Source organism: Cetorhinus maximus, chromosome 18 (genome assembly GCF_964194155.1).
Source record: "Cetorhinus maximus chromosome 18, sCetMax3.hap1.1, whole genome shotgun sequence".
Taxonomy (NCBI): domain Eukaryota; kingdom Metazoa; phylum Chordata; class Chondrichthyes; order Lamniformes; family Cetorhinidae; genus Cetorhinus; species Cetorhinus maximus.
The window spans coordinates 44,285,806-44,308,521 of record NC_135896.1 but is presented as its reverse complement, the minus strand read 5'-3'; the positions used below and the strand labels follow the sequence as shown (position 1 = coordinate 44,308,521).

General features: G+C 43.0%; 1 protein-coding gene across 1 annotated transcript in view; it reads left to right on the top strand.

Moving 5' to 3' along the window:
- The window catches only part of trim9 (tripartite motif containing 9), a 138,874-nt gene that overhangs the window by 88,460 nt on the left and 27,698 nt on the right, over window positions 1-22,716 (top strand). The window contains exons 6-8 of the mRNA XM_078562569.1: window positions 2,203-2,348; window positions 16,182-16,320; window positions 16,789-16,812. Of these exons, the coding sequence (XP_078418695.1) occupies window positions 2,203-2,348; window positions 16,182-16,320; window positions 16,789-16,812 (309 nt within the window). The remainder of the gene's footprint in view (window positions 1-2,202; window positions 2,349-16,181; window positions 16,321-16,788; window positions 16,813-22,716) is intronic.

The window sequence follows — 22,716 nt, the reverse complement described above, 5'->3', positions numbered from 1 at the left end:
TGGATTCCCCCACCAGGTGAAATGCCTTCCCTAGCCTAACAAATTCCTATATCATTTTAAGCACCTCAGTTAGATCAAGAAACATGACACCATCCAGAACAAAGCAACCCGCTTGATTGGCACCCTATCCACAACCTTAAACATACACTCCCTCTACCACCGATGTGGTGTATACCATCTTCAAGATGCACTGCAGCAACTCGCCAAGGTTTCTTCAACAGCACTTTCCAAAACCGCAACCTCTACTTCCGAGAAAGACAAGAGCAGCAGATTCATGGGAGCACCTGCAAGTTCCCCTCCAAGTCGCACACCATCCTGACTTGGATCTATATCACCATTCCTTCACTATTGCTGGGTCAAAATCCCGTAACTCCCTTCCTAACAGCACTGTGGGTGTTCCTACACCACATGGACTGCAGCGGTTCAAGAAGGCAGCTCACTGCCACCTTTTCAAAGGCAATTAGGGCTGGGCAATAAATGCTGGCCCAGTCAATGACACCCACTTCCCATGATTGAATGAGTAAAACAAAATCACCCCTCAACTTTCTAAGCTTACTATAAGAAACACAGAAAATGCTGGAAAACTCAGAAGGTCTGACAGCATCTGTGGCGAGAGAAACAAAGTTGACGTTTCGAGTCCACATGACCCTCTTTACATGACCCTTCTGAGTTTTTCCAGCATTTTCTGTGTTTGTTTCAGATTTCCAGCATCCACAATATTTTGCTTCTAAACTTACTATTGCGTTTGTGCTTCAGTACTGTGAATCCTTTTGACTTCATGATTTATAATGATGAGCTTCCTTTTTATCAAAAGTACCATTCATAAAATCTATACAAAAGTGTAAAGACAGTTATGCAAAACAAATTGATTTATTTTTGTCTAAGGTAATCTATCTTCAGTAAACTCTTACCCTAATGTAAAGTTTGAAATTATTAAAAGGAACATTTAGAAATACATAACAAATTCTCAAAAGAGGGAGCTAGTGATGAATGACAGGACTGCCTCAATATTTGGGATCATCATGAATTCTTTGCTGACACTTAGTAAGCACCTGGATCTGCTACAATTACAGTTTGAACTTTTAAATTTTAAAATCTCCAAATAGATCTGAATTAAAAATTGAAAGCTATTAACCCATAGGACAAGGCTACGGGCCAAGTGCTGGAAAATGAGATTAGAGTAGATTAGAGGCTTGATGACTGGCGCAGACATGATGGGCCAAAGGGCCTTGTTCCATGCTGTAAAAACTCTGACTCTATATGCTTGCGGTAATGAATACTGTATCTGAAATTTGAAACAATTAATTAATGGTGTTGCTTGGCTCTCTTCTATACAAAAGATTTTTAAAAATATGGCAGCTGACCTCCAGAGCATGTTAGATTAGGGCTAACTAAATTAGATGCAGATTAACTTTTCAAAAGAAATTCCAAGAAATGGTTCAATTCTCGAATTAAAAGCTCCTCCGTAGGCCTCTTTATATACATTTATATCAGTAACCATGTGCTATTCTTTCAGTATAAAAGATCTATAATTCACTGGTTCTCCAAAGAGTGAGTTAAGTCTCTCTTGTTGAGGGCTGCAAAATAGAATTGGAATGTCTTGCCATCTTTTGCAATTTTTTTTTAAATGAGCTGTCGTTTTAAATGAAATCTGAATGCATGCCATAGGGCAATATTTTCTGGCTGTAAAATACCTTTTTTTCACTGGTATGACTTATGGAATAGTGAGAATAATGCCCATCGAAATAAGAACAGTGCAGTTGGTTGGTTTCTAATTTACAGTCCCAAGTACATACAGGTTTTAAAAATCGAATATTGGGGTTTTATAATGATAAGCTCTAGCTTTTTGCAGTTGCTGTAAGATTGTACAAAATATGACCAAATGAATAACACAAAGGGCTTAGCCAGGCATCCAAAGAAGAACCGTAATTCTGCCAAGGTTGTTATTTGTAGACGCCTCCAAGCACACATGACATACATAGTACAACAATTGATCAGATATTACTGAGTCTGCAAAAATTACTATAACCATCAGCACTGTAGATCTTTTTCTCTGACTCCTGTAATTCCAACATCTTAAATATGGCCTAACGGTCCTCTGGCTAAACTCCAGCCGGTAAGTCAATTGCCATGTTGAGAATAGTTATTTGCAGTTTTCCAGAAGCAACAGTTACACTCATTTCTGCTTAGTTCCCTCTCCAGTGCCATCAGCCCCAATTCTGCAGCTGGAGGAATGCTGTACTCGCAACAACAGTGCTACGTTGTCCTGGAAACAGCCACCACTCTCGTTAGTTCAAGTAGAAGGCTACATTCTAGAACTAGATGATGGAAATGGCGGCCAATTTAGAGTAAGTGTTGCAGAATGCAATCATAGATGAAAATAATTGAGAACCAAGGAGGTGTGTGATATCCTTTTTCTTTTGAAGAAGGCAAAGTGCTTTCCTGACCCACTGCATGCACAGGAGGTGTGTTTGAGTGTGAAGCAGTATTTGCAATGAATATAAACTATATTTGCTTCTTTCAATTTTATGCCCTCATCATTATAAAGTTACATGGGTTGAGGCTTTTTGCTAATGGTAATGTTGAACTGAAGCCTAGGAAATCATTTAGACTGATGCAATTGAACATTATTATACCTTCTTCATTGGACTCTAGAAAATAACCTGATAGATGTGATTTACATAGATGAGTAGCTTTGCATGTTACACAGCAACACCAAAATAGTGCTGCATTTTCCTAACTTGGATTAAGCATCCAGAGCCAGAAAAAGTGTTATTCTATGAGAATGGTAGCTGCTTAGGAAGCTGCTTTTTGCAACAATGACTATGCCTGAAAAGTAGGTCTTCACTTTGAGGGAAGAGACTCCTGCAACTGTAATTGCAAAGTTGTTTTTGTGCAAAAAAAAATTATCTAATTTAAGTTAAATGCTGTAAAATAACAGCAAAGTGCAAATTCAATGTTGAAAGTGAATTTGACTTATTCAAATTAAGCTAGATTAAATCTTTTTCCAGAATTTCTAGGTACTGAAGTATTTTATACTGAAAATACACATTCTCCCATCAGCACTCTTCTAAAGCATCCAAAGTATAAATTAAATTTAACAAAGTGAAACGTGATGAGATTTTCATTTTAAGGAGCATTGAATTTGTTCAGAAAATTAACATGCAAAGGTTGCTCCATTAGCACGATACTTAGAACCATGTAATGGCAAGATGTAAGTTTCCCCCACTGTGAAACCATCATTGGGATGTATCTGTCGAACAAATGCGCAAAACTCCCTTCAGCCCATTCTTGTAAATCAAATAACTATTGTTACTAAACTAAAGCATGGCTGAGAAAGGGCTTAATTAGAATTCTGTTAACAGAATATGAAGTGTTTTGTTCTGCAACTTTATATTTTTATGAAAATAAATTCCTATAACCATGTGAAAGGATATTCATTAAACCCACATGTTAATTAGATATTAGTTAGTCAGTAGGATAATAAATATCATTACCTTGAGCTATCTCTCACTCACACCTTACCTTCATGATTTCTGTCCCTGTTTGGGTTTAGCTAAAATCATGTAGAACCTGTATTTTGAAGCTATTTGTCAGCATTTCTGAGTTTAAGTCGGTATGTAAACATTTACGATACAGACACATACATGGAATACAAAACTTACAGAAGAAATTTGGAAGCAGAAGAGCAAACTTGAGTTTTTTTTTCATGAACGCTTTTGATGTTGGACATATATTCACACTTTACTATATAGTGATCTTAGTTGCTTCCCTCTAGAAAGGCCAGCGAATCTATACAATTCTTTGATTAGGTAAAGTATAATGTAGGAAAAGTTGGGTTTTTTAAATAAACACACGAAATGTTGGAAATACTCAGCAAGACAGGCAGCATCTGTAGAAAGAGAAAACATTTTTTTTGAAACCTGATTGGATTAACAGCAATTACTTTGGTTCTTTTCTCTGTTCCACATGTAATCAAATGCTTTTTGTAGTTCCAATATCAGAACTAAAATCTGAAATTGCTTCCTTTAACTAGTTGTTAATGGTTTTTGTCTCCACTTGTGTTTTTTTATGTAACTTTTTATATTGTAACATCTAAACTGTTGATTATTGTTGAGCTATTGTTTTTGTTTGTTTCCTTGATGTGATAGTTTTACCCAATTGGAAAAGGTCCAAATGCATCATTTTCAGATGGCTGAAGCACCATTGCTTTTTGTTAGACATGATTGTAGGTACATTTTATTTTGTAATGGTGTTCGAAATAATGTGAGATCCTGTTCACGCATGTACATCCAGTTCGTCTGCCATGTTGCAAAGCCTTGCTGTGCTAAGCACGAGACTGAGGGATTTAGCCAACCATTTAAGGAAAATGCTGCTATTTTTGTGAAATTTTTTGAGATTTCTTTTTTGAAGAAAGACAATGAAAGAAACACAAAACTGAGAACCTGAATATTCCAGCAACATCCTTGCAACTCAGAGTCGGAGCAATGCTGACCCCATGGGGAGGCAATAACTCAGCGGGCAGTGTGAAACGCAAGCCACCAAAAAATAAGACTGTAGCAGCCAGCTCCACAGTCAGGCGGGAAAACTAAAGTCAAAGCTGCCACACCCAAGAAGTCTGAGACAGAAAGGGACTATTGATTGTCACAGGGAATGCTTGGAAGTAATGTTCCTAGAGTCAAGAGAGGAAAGCAAGCACCTGAGAACTCTGGTTGAAGCTCTGTGTGCCAATAATTATGCTGGTAGTGGCAGCTGTGGTAGTACCAGTGGGAGTGCAAGTCAGTCACATCAGACAGGAAGAAGTCATCACACTCAAGCAGGCCCACATGAAGACTTGGCTGATTATGAGCAATACTCTTGACTCAATAAGCTAAGATGTCTATGCTGAACAGGAAGATGGGAGCACTGATTATGAAGAGTATGATTATGTCATACACTCAAGCAGAGCAGTTACTGGAGTAGTAGTTTCAGATTCTGATGAATCACCTGATACTAGGTCTAAACCTAGTGCTTTGCTAGTCAAAGATGGACCACCCATGATAAATCAGTCAGCTGTTGGTGACAAATCTACAAAACAACATGAAAACGAACCAATTGGCTTTGCATCCAGATTTGTACCCCACTCTGAGGAGGGAGAGGCACTGAGTGATGAATGTGTGGGGAGTGTGAGTGTTCTTCTTACAAGTCCTTTTGAGGAGAAGTATATGTCGGAAACATGCAAGAAGTACCTCAAGCCAGGCAACTGCAATTCCCAAAGGTGAGTCCCTTGCTTTGGGAAAACTTGAATCACTTGGTCCACAGTTTGGACATGGAACTTCAGAGGTGCCAAAAGCTCCTTATGAAGGGGATCACAGCTTTCTTGAAATCTACAAACGACAGTACCCTTAATGAAACCCAACAGGAAGCTACTGCTGTGCGAGCCAATGCCAGCGTCGAGCTGAACCAACTCAGGAAAGACCTAATAAAGCCTGATCACAACTCAAGGTGCACACATCTGTGCAAGCCAAGTGTAAAGACAACACAGTGGCTGTTCAGAGATGATCACTATAAGACTGAAAGAAATGGCTGAGGAACGAAAGACAGCAGGTGTGATGCAAAGCTACAGTCCATTTAGACCACGCTACAATCCAAATCGCAGCCCTTTGACAGGCAATGCAAGCAGGCTTTTTCCTTGTCAGAAATATCAGGATGCTGGATGGGCGCTATCGAACGGAGGAAGCATCTCAGCCGGAATTAACCTGTACTAATGCATCCCAAGTAAGTGAAGGTGTATGGCTTTATTTTCATGCCACAACTGAAACTGAGCATCTCAGATGTTGATTGAGCAGCCATAAAGATGCTTAGGAAACTATAACATTGGATGAAGCCATTTTGAACATTGTTTCTGCACATGAGTTGAAATTTGAAATTAACAACCTAGCCAAGCAAGTTTTTATACGTCAACCACACAATCTGAACAGTGAACTAATTAAAGCTGTTGATGAGGAAATTTTTAAACTTCAACGCAAAGGCGTGACTGAAAAGACTATGGCTGGGATTTTCCAGCCCCACCATGACGGGAACCGCCATGGGGGATGCGGCGGGCCCAAAAGTCCATTGACTTCTGGCGGGACCGGAAGATCCTGGTGGTGGGTGGGGCCAGAAGTTCCCGGCTTATGCCCAAGCTTGGAGACTTTGACCAGAAATTTCTGGCCCTGTTGGTGTCGGATGTCGTGAGGGGAGGGGGGGTTACAATATGGCGAGAAGGCCAGAAATAGGTTTTACGTTGTCACGAAACCATTTTGCGATCATCAACTCCACCTGTCAATGGCAGGCCGTGCTTCCCGCTGCTGCACATTGAGAAACTAATTTCAATATTTTAGCACCTCATTATAAGTCCTGCTCGCCGGAATCAACCCCCCTAGCTGAATCATCTGGGCACGTCGGTGTGATTGTACACTGATGTGTTTCACAACTGTACATAAGCGACGTGCATCTAGCGAGCTGCACTTCACTCGGGACTTTGAGGTTGTTTGCTTGCCTTGCTTTGGGCAGCACTCGCAGTCATCAGCACCAGGCTTCGCAGGCAGCACTGTTTCACTTTTAGGGCAGGGGGCTCATGGGCAGGTCTCTACCTACCAGACCAGCCGTAAGGCTGCAGGGTTAGGGCTTGCTTGGGGAAAGGGGAGAAGTGCCCTCAGGTAAGGGAAGAGGCTGCAGGGCGAGGGCTGTACGGGGGAAGGACGATAACCCAGGGTGTGTGTGGAGGCACATATTGATTCGTGCAAGTGGTCTCAAGATGGTGAGGGCTGAGGAGGCAGTCTGCAGAGGAGATGAGGCTAGATGAAGATGTGAGGGTGTGTGTGTGTGTGACTGGTGATGTCCCTTGAGCCGCAGTGAGTGAGATGCCAGTGAATGTGTGATGGGCTTGTGAGTGTGTGAGTTTAGTGATAAGATGGTCGCCTTACCCTGGCGGCACGTATGAGATCATTCATCCGCTTTCTGCACTGGATGGCCAGCTTCTTGTGTGCAGCGTTGGCACTGACCACCTCTGTCACTGCCTCCCAAGCCAGAGTAGTGAGACTGATGGGTCTTCTGCAGCCAGAGCGGGGATAGAGGACATCGCGGTGGGTCTCCATGGTGTCCAGAAGGCATCCCAGGGATGAGGGGGGCTGCATTCTTCTTGGCTTTTGGGGCCATATTTTCTGTGCAGCAGTCCTGGGCTGCAAGCATTGAGGACTGTGCATGCAGCTGCAGTTTAAATGTGGCGTCCTGCGTGAGGAAATGGCAAGTTAACGGCATGGCGGGCAAATCTGAGCCCGTCCGCCAGCGAGACGGCGTGTTTCCTGTGGCTGCGTAATTAATGAGACAGGAATGGGATGATACGGTGCGAAAACCCGCCAATGCAGCCAGCGGGTAAAACTACTTTTTTCCCCGGACACTACCGCACTTTGTGCAAATCTGGGATGATTCCGTCCTTTGTCTCAAATATTTTTTGCTTGACTGAAGAAAAATGGTGGATATCACATGATTCTAGATCTATCAAATCTGAACAAACATAAAACACCACTAATTTAAAACAAATACTTTAGATATCGTTGTACAATTCCTCACCAAGGACTGCTTTAGAGCCTCAATAGACCTCAAAGATACTATACTGTACCAATTGCAAGACAACATAGAAAACACCTAAAGGTGGGAGGGGATACTATGGCAGTTTAGAACATTACCAAATGGGCTGAGCCCAGGACCTCATGTGTTCACGAAGTTGTACCCTTTGCAACTATGAGGAACAATGGTCATACCGTAGTCGCGTAAATACATGATACCTTACTGGTTGCCAAAATTAAACAAGGAGCAATGGATGCAATCAGAGAAACTACCCGACTACTATCTGACCTTGGGTTACATAAACCTGTACTTGACCCTGTACATAAAATTACTTTTGTAGGATTTATATTGAACACCTCCACAATGCAAGTCAGCCTCACTGAAGCAAAATCAGGAGAAATATGTTGTCTCTGCAAACGTTTGTAGGCCTCACATTCATCATTAATGGGGTTTGTTTCTTCTGTAAATTAGTGGCTGCTTTCCCTGATGTACAATATGGGCCATTGCAATACAGAGAGCTCAAAGGAAAAAAAAGCTTTGAAAGAAAACAAAGGGCATTTTGACAGAAAAATGATCTTTTCTCTTGCAGCTCATGAAGAGCTGACTTGGTGATTTGACAATATGTCAATAACATTGATAAGGGGATACCAACAGCACACATCACAAGCAATGTCTCAAGATCAGGATAGGCTGTATCCAATGGTGCCACACACATTGGAGGAAAATGGAATGCTGAAGAGACAGCACAAGCAAAAAGAAATGAAATTAATTACTTAGAATGGAAGGCTGCTTTCTTTGCCTTCCAAGCTTTCTGTACACAAGAGTCATATTGTTATGAAACTAGACAGCACAACTGCAATGGAATACATAAACAATACCGGAGGAACAAAATCACAGGCATGTAATGAACTTGCCAAGATTTTCTGAAAATGGTGCATATCTAGACATTTGGGTCACTGCAAAACATTTGCCTGATGTCTTAGCTGATGATAGGTCAAGGAAATTCAGTGATCAGTTTGAATGGAAGCTAGATGAGGCTGTTTTCTTATAGCTGTGCTAGCAGTATGAGAAACCAGATGTTGATCTTTTTGCATCCTTTTTAAATGCATAGGTAGAAAATTATGTTTCTTGGCAAAAAGATCCAGGAGACAGATGCTTTTTTCAATCACCTGGCAAAGCTATTTTTTATATGCATTTCTCTGTTTTGTGTGATAAGTAGATGTTTATAGAAAATTGAAATGGAGGAAGTTGATGGGTTTTATGATGGTACTGAGATGGCCAACAATGCCATGGTTTGCAAGGCTGTTGAACTTACTAGTGCAAAAACCATTAATATTCCCAACAATGAAGCATTTAATTTCTCAACCTGCTTCAACAAAATGCCACCTGTTTTATGAGCGTCTTAACCTTATGTCCTGCAGGTTATCAGGAAAAACCAACAAGGCAAGGGCCTTTCAGCAGAAACTGCCGACACCATCCAATCTGCTGGCAGCTATTGACCAGGAAGCAGTACACAACTTACATCAAGCAGTGGATGGGTTTGTGCAGAAGATTACAAATTAATCCACTGCAAACATCTGTGCAAGCTGTCTCAGAAATTTTGACCTCATTATTTCAAGGATTGGGCTACAGTGTCAGGAACACTGCAAAGTCAGCTTTGTCGTCTTTGGTTGTAATGCCAGAGGGGCACACTTTGGGCTCTGATCCATTGGTCACTCGTTTTATGAGAGGTGTGGAAACCTCAAACCACCAGTGCCAAGATATAATACCACATGGGATGTGATGCCTATGCTACATTACTTCTGGGAGCTTTCACCTGTTTTGTCATTTACTGTTCAAGATTTGTCAATGAAGACAAGTATGTTAATTGCTTTGGTGTTTGCACAGCATCAGCAGGCCATACATCTACTAATCAAGCAAGAGGTGTCAGCTGTGGCTCAGTTCATAGCACCCTCGCCTTTGAATCAGAAGGTTGTGGGTTCATGTCCCACTCCCGGAAACCAAGAACTGTGAATGTACTCGAAAGAGTTACAATCTGTGACTGTTGATAACTCGAAAGAGCTACTAGTCAAGCAATTTGCAAAAAAACTCCTAGACACTATTTTTCAAATGAATGAAGCAAAGCAAACTAGGGAAAGCTGGTTGAGAGCATACCCATCAGACCCATGTTTGTGTCTGCAAACATTTGCGAGAATATTTGCTCCGTACTGAACACCTTCGAAACAGTGAGAAAAACAATTTTGTGCATTTCAAAAGACCACACAAAAGGGTAACCACGACCATTGTAGCCAGATGGATATGTCACATTACAATCAAAGCTGGAATCAACATCATTATATTCAAACCTCATTCTACAAGAGCTGCAGCCGCATCTAAGGCCAGGTTATGCATGATCCCAGAAGTAGACATTGCAACACACAGGATGGAGCAGTGAAAGAACTTTTCAAACATTTTACAACAAGCCCATAACAGACAATGCAAATATTTTTGCAATGGCACTCTTGCAGGATTAGAAAGTACACCATGCGCATTTTAATTGAGGGACATGCTTGTAAGAATAGTGTATTTTTTTCAGAATGGGAAACTTGAACTGATTCTTGTTTTTAGAATTGAAAGCAACTTGATCCTCAGTAGAGGAAAAATGCCCGAGACTGTTTTCATTTTCTACATATACTTGAATTTTACAAGACATAAATGGGTTAAGCACAACATTGGGCATTATTGCCTCTGCTTTCTTACACGTGCAACAGGCAATGGATTGCATTAAAAGTGTTACCCAAGCTATGGGCGGAATCGTCCCAGATCCGCACTAAGTGCAATAACAGACAGGAAAAGGACGTTTAACACGCCGGCCGCAATGGCGGCTTTTCATGCCATATCGTCCATTAATTATGTATTCCAGGAAACACACCATTTTGATGATGGGTGGGCTCTCACTCGCCCGCCATGCCATCATCTCGCCACTTCTTCACGCCGGGTGCCGTATTTAAAGCGCAACTGCTCGCACACCTCTGTGCTTCCAGCTTACGACTGCTGCGTGGAAGACATGGCCTTGAAGGAAGACTGCAGACCCCTGGTTTAATGACCCGTCCCTCAAGCGCCTTTTGGACTCAGTGGAAGCCCGGCATGATGTCCTCTACCACTGCTTTGGCCGCAGGATGGGCAGCAACATCACCAATCGGGCTTGGGAGGCGGTGGCTGTGGCGGTCAGCGCCAACATTCCACTGGGCGTCTGGCCTCTTTCGTACTGAAAAAGGATAAGTCGCTCTTCACGCTCTCACACTCTCAAATCCGTCACACATCCACTGGGATCTCACTGCCAGTTCAAGGGACATCACCATTCACTCTCTTACACACACCTTGGTTGTCCTCATTCCATCCATGGGACCACTCACTACCCACACATGCCAGGCATACTTATCATCTGGCCTGACAGGCGTTCTGCTTACACTCTTCATCTCTATTCATGCAGAACAAGCTGGCTCACAACGAGAGAGGTCACAGACTGGTGGAGGAATGCCTGAAGTCAAGCTCCTCAAGGACTTTGAAAATAGAACTATCCAGCTGGTTGGTGAGGATCTGGACCGTTCCTGTGCTGACGGTGAGGTCAGCGGAGCTCTAGCAAGTGAGAATCCAGCAGTGCAACATTCATCAGACAGCCATGCTGAGAGTGATGTGTCCTGTTTCACAGGCCATTGCCATGCACTAATTATCTCTCCATGCATTCACAAGCGCATCTGAGAGACGACCAATGGAGTCCACGCCCCAGGGCCTCCAATCAAGCCCCAAAGAAACCTCTGAAGAGGAATCTGAAAGCTCCTTCATTGAAGACCCATCATAGCGCTCACCCACGCTCTCCACCAGCGCAGAGATACACACTTCAGTGGGACCTAGCTTTAGAGTAGCTTCAGGATCACAATCTGATGAACATGATGCACTGTCTGATCCACAACAGGTGGCGGCAGGGGCTTCCCAGGTCTCCAGCACTCTGAGGACTGCTGGAGGCCAGAAACTTGCTGAGTCCAAGTCAGATGATGAGCCTCTGGACTCAGTCATACCTTAGTTGCTGGAGCTGCAAAGGCAAGCTTGGGAACATTAGGAAGAGACCAGGGACTGAGACACCTGCCTTTTTCTTATGCGGGAACCAAGGTTTCGCATCAGAGTGACACAGACACTGCTCATCATAACAAGGAGCCATAGGCAGGGAGACACTCTTGGGTGTTCATTTAAACCCTGGGTGTTCCTTTACACCTTGAGGAGTGCAGCTGCATTCCTCAGATTGCAAAACATGATAGAGAAGTTCAACCACTTTCAGACTGAGGTGATAGCGCCGGCATGCCAATGCACTGATGTAGGATGGCAGCTGCCATGGAGACCTTGGTCCAGGACATCGCTCCTGTACTTGCATGGGCTGAACTCCTTCACTGACACAGTAGTTGGCCTCCAACAGTGTGTACGCAAGAGGGGTGTGGAGAAGCTCGATCTCACTCCAGCTACCCCTTCTCAAGGAATCAGCCTGCGACCCTTGGGCACCCATAAGGAGGAGAATCAGCAGGTGCACACCCCCTAGGGCCATCCACCCAGGTGACTTCGGGAGTGTCTGGCCCTTCCGAATCCCCTCTTCCTGTGACCTCAGCAGCTCCAGACCTACAGACCAAGGAGGGTGCCACTGCCACACAGCAGGACTCCGAAAGTAGGCTGGGGCCCTCCAGGTCTTGGCCCTTCAGAGCATGCCCGCCAAGGTCATCACAGACAGGGCGTAGCAGTCAGCAGGTTGCCTCCACCTCCGCTGTAGATGCCCAGGAAACACCAAGATGTAGCGACAGGGTTAGGAGAGTTAAGAGGATGTAGTCGCACAGCCTGGACATGGGTGTTAATCACTTGTGCATAATGTTCACTATTGTAAATGAATACCCAAGAATGCCTCCCTGGCTATGGCTCCATGTTGAGCAGTGTTTTTGTCACTCAGATGTGAAACCTTGGTACCTGCACAAGTAAAAGGCAGGTGTCAGTCCAGGGTCTCTTCCCTGTGCAGCCTTCAGACCCAAGTGATAGTCCAACGTCACACTCCCTGGACACATTAATAATGCCTGCACCTCGATGGGTGCTTGTCACTACTAGAGTGTCGTGGGCAGGCATCAGAGCTCCATCATTCTCTCTGTGTGCTCTCAGCACCTTTTGAGGTGGGGCTGACCCCCCATCTCTTCAGCATCTGTGACAGCTGATGCTGTGCTCCTGAAAGGGTCAGGTGCTGAAGGCTGACAAAGGATCAGGTGCATTTAAAGTTTCGCAGCTGCATCTCTATGATATGACCCTGATCATAGGGCAGAAGCGAGCTGCCCTCGGCCAGACAGGGGTCAGATATTCACAGTGGCTATGTGAAGATCTGTGAAGTGTCCTCACTACATGTCGTCGTCATCATCCTCCTGCACTCGTGACTTTTAGGGCCTCCGTTGCTTCCCATGACAGGAGCCTCATCACAGAGGGAATGTGCACTGCCATAAGCCAGACTGGAGTCAGACGTTCGCAGATGAAACATGAGGATCTGTGATGTCTCCTCACTGCATATCTTCATCATCCTCCACAAAACTAGCAGCTATAAGGATCTCCCAAGTGCGCCTACCTTGTCTGGCCAGTGCGATGGCCTCATCGCCGTCATTGTCGCCTTCAAGGACCTCCTCACCCTCATCCCTGTCGACGTCGTCCTCATCAGAGGAGACCATCAGCTCTTCAATCTCCACCTCAGCCAGCTCCTCTCCCTGTTGTAGTGCCAGGTTGTGAAGGGCACAATACATGACGATGATGTGTGACACCCTCTGTGGACTATATTGCAGGGCTCCACCAGACCGGTTCAGGCACTGGAACCTTATTTTCAGCATCCCGATGGTTTGCTCCACCAAGATGCGAGTTGCAGCACGAGCCTCATTATGTCTTTGTTCTGCTACAGCCTGAGATCTACGCACAGGTGACATCAGCCACGTCCTCTGCAGGTACCCCATGACTCCGAGGAGCCATTCGTGCAGCCTCCGTGGACCCTGGAAGACGTCAGGGATCTATGACCAACTGAGAATTTAGGATTCGTGCACTCTCCCTGGAAACCGTGCGCGGACCTGCAGGATGTGTTTGTGATGGTCGCACACCAGCTGCACCTTCAGAGAATGGAATCCCTTGCGGTTGACATAGCTGACCACGTGTTGCGATGGAGATCTGAGGACCAAGCGAGTACAGTCGATGGCACCCTGTACCTGCAGGAAACCTGAGATCTGGGCAAATCCAATTGCTCTTGCGTCCTGGCTTTCTTGGTCCCGGGCAAAATGCACAAAATTTGTGCCTTGGCGAAGATGGCGTCCATGACCTCATGGATGTCTTTGTGGGTGTTGGCTTCGGTATCCCACAGAGGTCATCTGTGGAGCCCTGAAAGGAGCCACTTGTGTAAAAAATGAGCGCCACGATCACTTTCACAGGCAGTGGCAATGGATGACCTCCATGTCCCTGTGGCACCAAATGCTGCAGTAACTGGCAGATGTGACGAACCAGTTCCCTAGACATGCGCAGTCTTCGGCAACACTTGGTCTTCTGCAGGAATGAAAGGCGGCATCTATAGACCCTGGGTCTAGCTAGGCACTGAACAGCGACGGCTCGCTGTGGCTCTTCAGCGACATGTGCGGGAGCCCCAGCCGCCCCTTCTTTCTGAGGGTGCTGTTCCTCCCTCTGTGCAGCCAGGCGCCTCCATCTCTCCCTTCTCTGTCATCTCCACTGTTTATATGCCCATGAGGCATACAGCTAGTTCACCAGGCTCCATGCTCCTGATGTACTCCCCTGCAGGATGAAATAGAAAGGAATGTGGGTTAGCTTGGGTATGCTAAGAACCTCTCCTGGTTAAGTCTGAGGGGCCCCTTAACGCATCCTGGATAGTGCTGGCCACCACTTGGATGGCTAGAGTTTAATGCAATGCATGGCTGCTCGAAACCACCTCGCCCCACTCCACCTGACCAATTGGCAGCAGCTTTGCCCATTGGACTGCGTGCTGTGCTCTCAGCTCAAGTGCAGACATTCTCCTAACCCGTGCTGCAAGGCTGTACTGTTAGCTTGAACCGTGGGGGAGATTGTTCCAAACCAGCATGATGACTTTGCAAGGGGCTGTGAGCGTCTCCACCAGTGACATGCTTGGAGTCGGACCTCTAAGTCATTCCATTCAAAAATCCAAATGTTATTAATACAATGCACAAAACAACAAAATTTAGTGTGAGTATTGTAAAATAAGGTAGCGGTTAATTTTTCTAAGGCCTTTCTTATTTAAAGATTTTTATGCAACTCCTGTTTTCAGGTTCTGGTATATTAATATTTTAACCATTGGTTGTAGTAATCTGGATACTTGGTGATGTGTTTGCCTCACTTAAGACAATGTGCTCTGTCGTCCAACTGTTCTGCAATCCACTAAAACTCTCATTACTTTGCAGTCTGCATCTGAGGGGTGTAAAGCTCTGGAGCACTTGGTGGCACTCTGATGTCTCTGCATTGCTTGAGTGGACAGATCAGCTAGAGGCCTGACTTCAAGCATGTTAATGTTACTGCATCTGAACTGTCTCGGCTGTGGAGGAATGGTTACTTATACAAGGTTTCCCTGATGCGCAACTGATTGCCCCCACCCTTCACCATATTGTCCACTCACATTGCCGAACACACCCGACTCCAGTGGGCAGAGAAAATTCTGCCCTATGAGTTTGACTAGTTTGTTATTCATCGAGCTGGCATTGAGAGGCTACTGTTTTGTTTGAAAACCTTGCATTATTTCGAACACTGCTATGAAATAAAATGGAAAGATTAAATGAGACTTTACCTGTTCAAAGTTTGGTCTTGATTTTGAATGAGAAATTATGTGCCCTTCGTCCTCTCCCATGATTTTTCATATAATTTTTAGTTGACACGAAATTGTATTGAAATACATAACAGGTCTATATGTTTTACATATACTTTGTTACTGATCACATACATGTACCACTCTTTACTGCCAAGTACAAAATGAAATTCAATAGTTGGCACTGAGAGTTCGTAAACTGTGCCCTCGCTTTTGAGGCTGGTGAGCATGCACGAATGAGGTGTCTCATTATTTCTCACTCCACTTACTTCATAAAACCAAGATCAAACTTCAAACAGGTAAGTCCGCATTTGATCTTTTCATTTTCTGATGCATACCATGGCTATGCTTAGCAAGCCATTTTCTGATTTAAAATGTAATTTGCATTATTGCAATTTTATTTTTATATCCTATAACTGCAAATAATGTGAAAAGTTATGCCAACTAAAGAGACATCAATTACCTTTCGTTGGACGTGACCAGGTAACACTTTTTCCGAAAAGATGACACATTGAGATCAGATAATTAACTTTGATTCTTGCCTTCCTGAAAAAGTATCTCACTTTGTCTTGAAATTTGAAGCAGTCAAATATGATGCAATATAAGGGAATTTTGGGCAGGATATTAGCATTCGGAGAATAAGACCTGCACAGTAGGTACATCAACTTCCTTTGTACACTGGTCAAAAGTAATCTCTGAATTATTTTACTGTGTTTCTGATTTTCATGAACAGGAGGTGTATGTAGGAAAAGAAACCATGTGCACTGTTGATGGGCTACATTTCAACAGCACTTATAGTTCCCGAGTGAAAGCTTTCAACAAGTCGGGAGTGGGTCCTTACAGCAAGATGCTTGTCCTACAGACTTCAGAGGGTGAGGTTTCATCACAGATACTTTAAGAATATCTCAAACCGGTTTTTTTTGTACGCTCTAAAATAAGAAGGAAGTTGTGTTTTTTTTTAAAAAGTCAAAATATTAACACAGTATTGTAAAGTAGCTCATTTCAGCAAAATATAGGTTGTGATAAATTGTCATACTCAGTATCCCAAGTATTCATGGATTGTAAACTGTAGAGAATTAATGCCTTGCACTAGTGGAAAGTAAGCCTTTTAGTCATTTCTGAAACGCGTTTTGTTTTGATTATATATGAAAATGTTAAATTCTTTCAACTAAACTGTGTGGTGAAACCTTTTGTATGATTGTATTTTGTACTATGACATATTACGCTACAGCACCTTTTTTTAAAGACTCTGTAAAACTAATTGTATTAGCATGGTACATTTTGATTTGCCAAGCATTGGAAGGTTTTTTTTCTAAAGAAATCCCTGTTGTATTTTGCAGATATCACCTGTCCATACAATCAGTGTAAGTTAGCCACTATTCTAAATGTCTTGCTTTAGTGGCCTGGTCACTGCTTATTTGTTTGTTTGTCTGCTATTGAATTGTAATATTGCAGGTATGAAATGTCAAAAGGGCACAGGAATATTGTTAAACATATTTGGTGGAATAGTAAAATAAACTACTTGTGTAATTCAAAGATTGTACTGTTTTGGAGCTCAAGTGCATAGCAATCTAATATTGTGTATTTTGTTCCCCTATTGCCAACTTGTTGGATTACACTAAGAATTTTGTTTGTCGGCTTTTTATGACCAAACAAACACTGCAGGTAGATAGAAATATTTTAAGCTATCTTGTGACAGGTTGAGAACAAGTGCACTAAATTTTATGTAGTAAGCATGTAAGCCATGTCTTTAATGCAGGAAGGACAGCTGATTTTGAAGTTACTTTAACTAAACAGCATATTGAGAACAAAAACAGAATTACCTGGAAAAACTCAGCAGGTTTGGCAGCATCGGTGGAGAAGTTTGGATTTCCAGCATCCGCAGTAGTTTTTTGTTTTTATCTCTGCATATTGAGAATATTTGTTTCTTGTGGGAATTCCACTGATGGCTCAGTGGGTGTTACTGCCTTCAAGAACTTCAAGGTTGACTGTGATCTTTGCTGAACTGGTTAATTGCAGCCAGGGCAGCAGGGATGGTACAGTTGGCTCCATTGTTCTCTGAATAAAGAATGGAAAATTGAGCCAGGATTTCCACTCTTGATTGCAGTCTAGCAATCCTTACTGGAAAGTGGTCATGTGGATATAAAGTAAGGAAAGAATTAGATTTCAGAAAGATACCCTTGCAATTAAATAGCCAGCTAACGCTCTTTTTAAAGTATGTTAATGAATATTCATCAGCATACACACCAAAGGAGGACTTGCATTTACATAGAGTCTTAACGCATTGTTCAAAATATTGCCAGTGTTTAAATGTGATGAAGTACTTCTGAAATACAGTGTCTGTTGTGTAGGCCAATATGATGTTCACAAGAGAGGAGGGAAGAAAATATTAAACACAAGCATTTCTTGCAGATGAGATTTTTAAATACAATGGAAAAATTTAAATTCCTATGCCTAATACTGTATATATCAAGATTATACGTTTTCCTACTTGCATGAAGCACATGCTGTACATACTCCTGTTCAAATTTAGAGAAATAAAAACTGCTTAAATTTATTGTTCAGAACTGAATGAATAGCGGACTCCAAAAACTTCACAATATAAAACTAACACGGTTAATGTTACCTCTAGAACTAAGTTGCAATCAAAACTTTAATCCTGACTTTTCTGGGCTCATATGCCCTTGTGTGAGGATTTTTTACAGATCACTCAGTAGTGAGTTTGAGTAGCATAGGATTGCTGCTGAAACATCAGGAGCTGAACCTGGTGACCAACCACTCGTGGAAGTTATAGTGGGAAAGGACTACCCATAGCAGCTTTTAGGATGTTCTCGGTGATGGTTCTATATAAACTTTGAACTGGATAGTCTATACATAATCAAGTTGCCAGAGATTATCTTGAAAGACCTCCAAAAATGAGTTGGCTATCATCACAGAGCCTCTGAGTTCACGTTTCAAGTCAATGACCTTTCAACGTGAAACGTTAACTCTGTTTCTCCCTCCACAGATGCTGTCAAACCTGTTGAGTATTCCCAGTATTTTGTGTTTTATATTTCAGATTTCTAGCATCTGCAGCATTTTGCTTTTGTGCAGAACTTCAGTTCAGTGTGGTCAGTATTTTTCATTGTCCTGGAAATTGTTAATTATTTGGAGAGTTAACATGACAGATGGTGTATGTCCTCTTAAGATCATCAGAAAAAACTTTTCCACAAATGTTTTAGTAAATTAGATTAATTTATTTTTGTGTTGCACTCGTAGCACATTATCTCTCAAATGTCTGAATTTGCTCTGAATTTCTTTGAAGTAAAATGACATTTGGGGGTACTTCTTTTATCTACATATCAACACAACGAGATCCAACAAAATAACCAATTAATCTGGTTTAGGTGATCATTGCAAAATGGTGGACAGGCCATCAGGAGTGTTTTGAATAGTGCATGATATTTTTAATGGAACAGCTCTGTGCCTGAACAATACTGGAATGTTTCTGCATTGAGTTCCAGCCTAAATTGTAGATAAGATTTTCTGCTGCAAGCTGTTTAGTTTTTTTTACCTGGTTGTTGCAAATCTTGCCATTTGAGTGAGTTGTTCCTTCAGTTCATTTGAACAATAAATGACACCGTTTTGCCCCTGTTCAGGAAGCCAATTAATATACATTATGGAAAATCTGACCAGCAGGTCATAATTTAAATTTTGGATGTAGCTAATGTACATGGAGACATATTCTATTTCAGTCTTTATAGTGCAAGATGATTATTCATTTCCCGTGTCCTATGTTGTGGGAAATAATCTTGTTACAAGTTCCAATCTGGAGTGAGCAAACAATCACAGGAACCTAGTAACAAAATTGCTAAGCGTTTAATTCAACCGCTGAACAACAATAATCGACCTCTAAATAATACTGACAACTGGAGAATACTGTTCAGAATGCAGGTTTACCAGATCATTATCCTGGAGGAGAGTCCAGGAGTGTCTACCAAAGTGATTTTCCCTTGACAGTTGCCAAAGTTATGATCTTTTCTGGCTCTGTGCCTGTTTTCTGTTTCTTTTTCTTGGCAGCAGACGGAAGTTTGAAATGAACTGACAAAATGTCTGTTTAAACAGCAGGCTGGACTCTCTTCATCACAGTTAAATTGAAATGGCCGTGTTAACTTTTACTAAAACAATACTTTCTCTTGTGATAGTTTCAAAACTATTCTTAAATATTTGCCTGCCTTTGCCAAGGTCGGGGGTAGGGAGAGAAGGAGAAAATGCCAGGTAGAAACAAATTCAAAGGAACCCCAAGACAGAGAAGCAAAGTGATGCTGCAGGAAAATTATGCAGCAGTGCAAATCTTGACCCACTGTGTGACTGGGGGAGTTGGAGATGAGGAGGGCTGCCCTGTTTTGCAGGTCAGGGGACCTTCCCTAGAGGACTGCAGCCCACTACTCCTGAGATTATAAACAAGTTCAACACATTAAATATCTGCGTAACCTGGAAACATGCATAAGAAGACAGCTTATTCTTACATAACCTGGTAAGGTAGGAGAACCCAACATAAGTAGTGCAAGGCAAAATACTGCAGATGCTGGAAATCTGAAATAAAAACAAAAAATGCTCAAAATATTCAGCAGGTCTGGCAGCATTTGTTCTGATGAAAGGGCATCAACCAGAAATGTTAACTATGTTTCTCACTCCACAGATGCTGCCAGACATGCTATGCATTTCCAGCATTTTCTTGTTTTTAATGCCAATATAATGGTGTATTGAATAGGTGGCTTAAGATCACATGCCAAGTGCTGTCTGTCTCTCAGGTCAAAAAGCATGTCCATCTTACCATCATGAATTAAGAGTAGAGTTTCCCTCAACAGTAGCTGGTGAAAAAATGAAAATACAAAAATGCTCGAATCAAGTACAATATGGCCAAAAGCTATGCTACAAAATCAAGGGAACAAAACAGATCAAAATATCACAGCTCATTCAGTTTGAATGCAGCCAATCTCCTGTTTAAGAGAAACGGAAAGGAAGAAGTTTGCAAATGCACCTATTTAAAATGAGCCTCTGGTAATATATTTTGAAGCAAAGCGCAGAAAATGTGGGGGAATGAAAAGCCTTCCTGTCATTTGCATTTTTGTTGCCTTTTGTAGTCAACAGGCTGAGGGCTTCAAGCCCCACTCTAGAGACTTGAGCACAAAATCTAGGCCGACACTCCACTGCAATACTGAGGGAGTGCTGCACTATTGGAGATGCTGGGCGGCATTTAATTCTCCATCTGGAGGCAGGCTGGAAGGTGGAGGGGCCTAGTATAATCAGGCACAAACATGTGGGGTGGAGACTCTGCTGCCTTTCCGATCCTTCCCCCTCCCCCTCCTCCTGATTAAGCCCAGGGTGAGAAGGGTTGAGGACAGTCTTCCCACCTGGAAGCCAATTGAGGCCCTTAAGTGGTTGCTTCATCTTGCCACTGCTGGTATGCCTGGTGGTAGTTGGGGGTGGGGGTCCTCCTACTTGGGTAGCACATGCCTGACGGAAAGACTGCTAGAAGCAAGGACTGTCCACACATGAAGATCCCCACCTGACAATGCTAACCATCCTCCTTCCACCACACCCCCTCACCAGGGCCTCCCTTACTGGTCCCAGCGAGTCCGCCCTACCTACCTTCACTCCCGGTTCCAGCAAGCATCCTGCAGCCCAGGCCACCAGCAGTACCGGCAGTGGCCACCACTCCCAGTGGTGCTGCCAGTACTGGAGAGTGGCTGGCCTCTCGGATGCAGGAGCTCAACGAGGAACCTGAAGCCAACCATCTAAGTGCCTGATTGGATCGATGGTCCGGGTGGGGGGTGGAGTGGGCAGGGTGCTCTGAATGGCTGCACAGGGTTGCCACCAGCTCTCCAGCTGGTGGACAGGCCCACTGCCACATGCATTGAATTCCATCTGCTGTCTTTTGGGCAAAACTTCTAACAGAGACCCTTCTGCATTCACAGGTGGCCATGCATGGCAGTATTTCAAAGACTGTCAGTGTACTCTCCTGTGCTCTGGCCAATATTTATCTCTCAAATATTATTGCTAAAATGGCTTATCTGTTCATTATCATATTGCTGTTTGTGGGATGTTTCTCTATGCAATTTGGCTGCAGACTTCCACATAAAAACCACAAGTAAATTTCAAAAGTACTTCATTGACTAGAAAGTGTTTTGGGACTTCCTGAGGAAATGAAAGACATTATATAAAATGCAAGCCTTTTTTACAAAGCATGAGTTTCCCAAAATACCAGAATAGTCTGGACAAAAAGTACTGGGCCAGTGCCCTCAGAGAGAACTTTGGCAGCGAGTCTTCCCCAGTGCTTCTGTAACATGGGACACTTGAATCACTGCGATTCCTGTGGTGGAAGAGCAAGGGTCTGGCTGTGAATTGGCGAGCTGCTGGCTACACCGAGGCAGATGGTGGCTGATTGGCTGCTAGTAGATGACTAGGTGGCTTCTAGTGTAATTGCTGATAGTATAATATAGTGATGGCTAGCTACAAGCTAGCTGACTTCTGGTTGTTTTGCTTTCATTGCCTGGTGTTGTGATGGCTGGCTGCACTTTGGGGGTGGTGAAATTGTTGGTTTCTGGTTACTGGCTGATCAGTTTTGGCTGGCTGCGAGCTGATTGCAGGGTGGCAATCTTACTGGTTGTCTTGGTCTGTTTGGCTTAGCTACTCATTGGATGAACTCCACCGTTGGGGGAACACACTTTGTATGTACATGTTATACGTGTGTAAAAAAAAAAGTCTGTTCCAAAACAGTTCAAATTCATAAAATAAAATACATTTTCTGAGAGGCCTGCCTTCAGACTTATAAGAGAAGAAATTTAAATTGCATGTGTGTGTTCTGAGTACCTCTCCTAAAATTGCTGCACAACTTTCTGAGTTCAAATTCGAGACATGGTGTATGTTAAGTGTTGCACACATGAGGAACAGATTACTTTGGACCTGTGGTTCCCAAGGCTTTCCACCACTTGGGATTTTCCTCACCTCATGTCTGGGTCTATTGCAGATACTTTGATTTTGATGATTACACAGCAACCACATTCTTATACATTGTGACTACAAGATGTTAGAAGGCAAACTAAATGAATCTTGGGTTTTCTCTTGTCTAGCAATTCCTATGTTTCCATCACATTCTCTTCCTCCCCTCTAGTAGATATTTTCTTATGCCATGTAAAGAAATGCTTGTTGGTTTTGGTCAACAAATTGGCAATAGAGATGTTTGTGGACTGAGCCCTTCTGTCCTTTTTAAATATTATACAGAT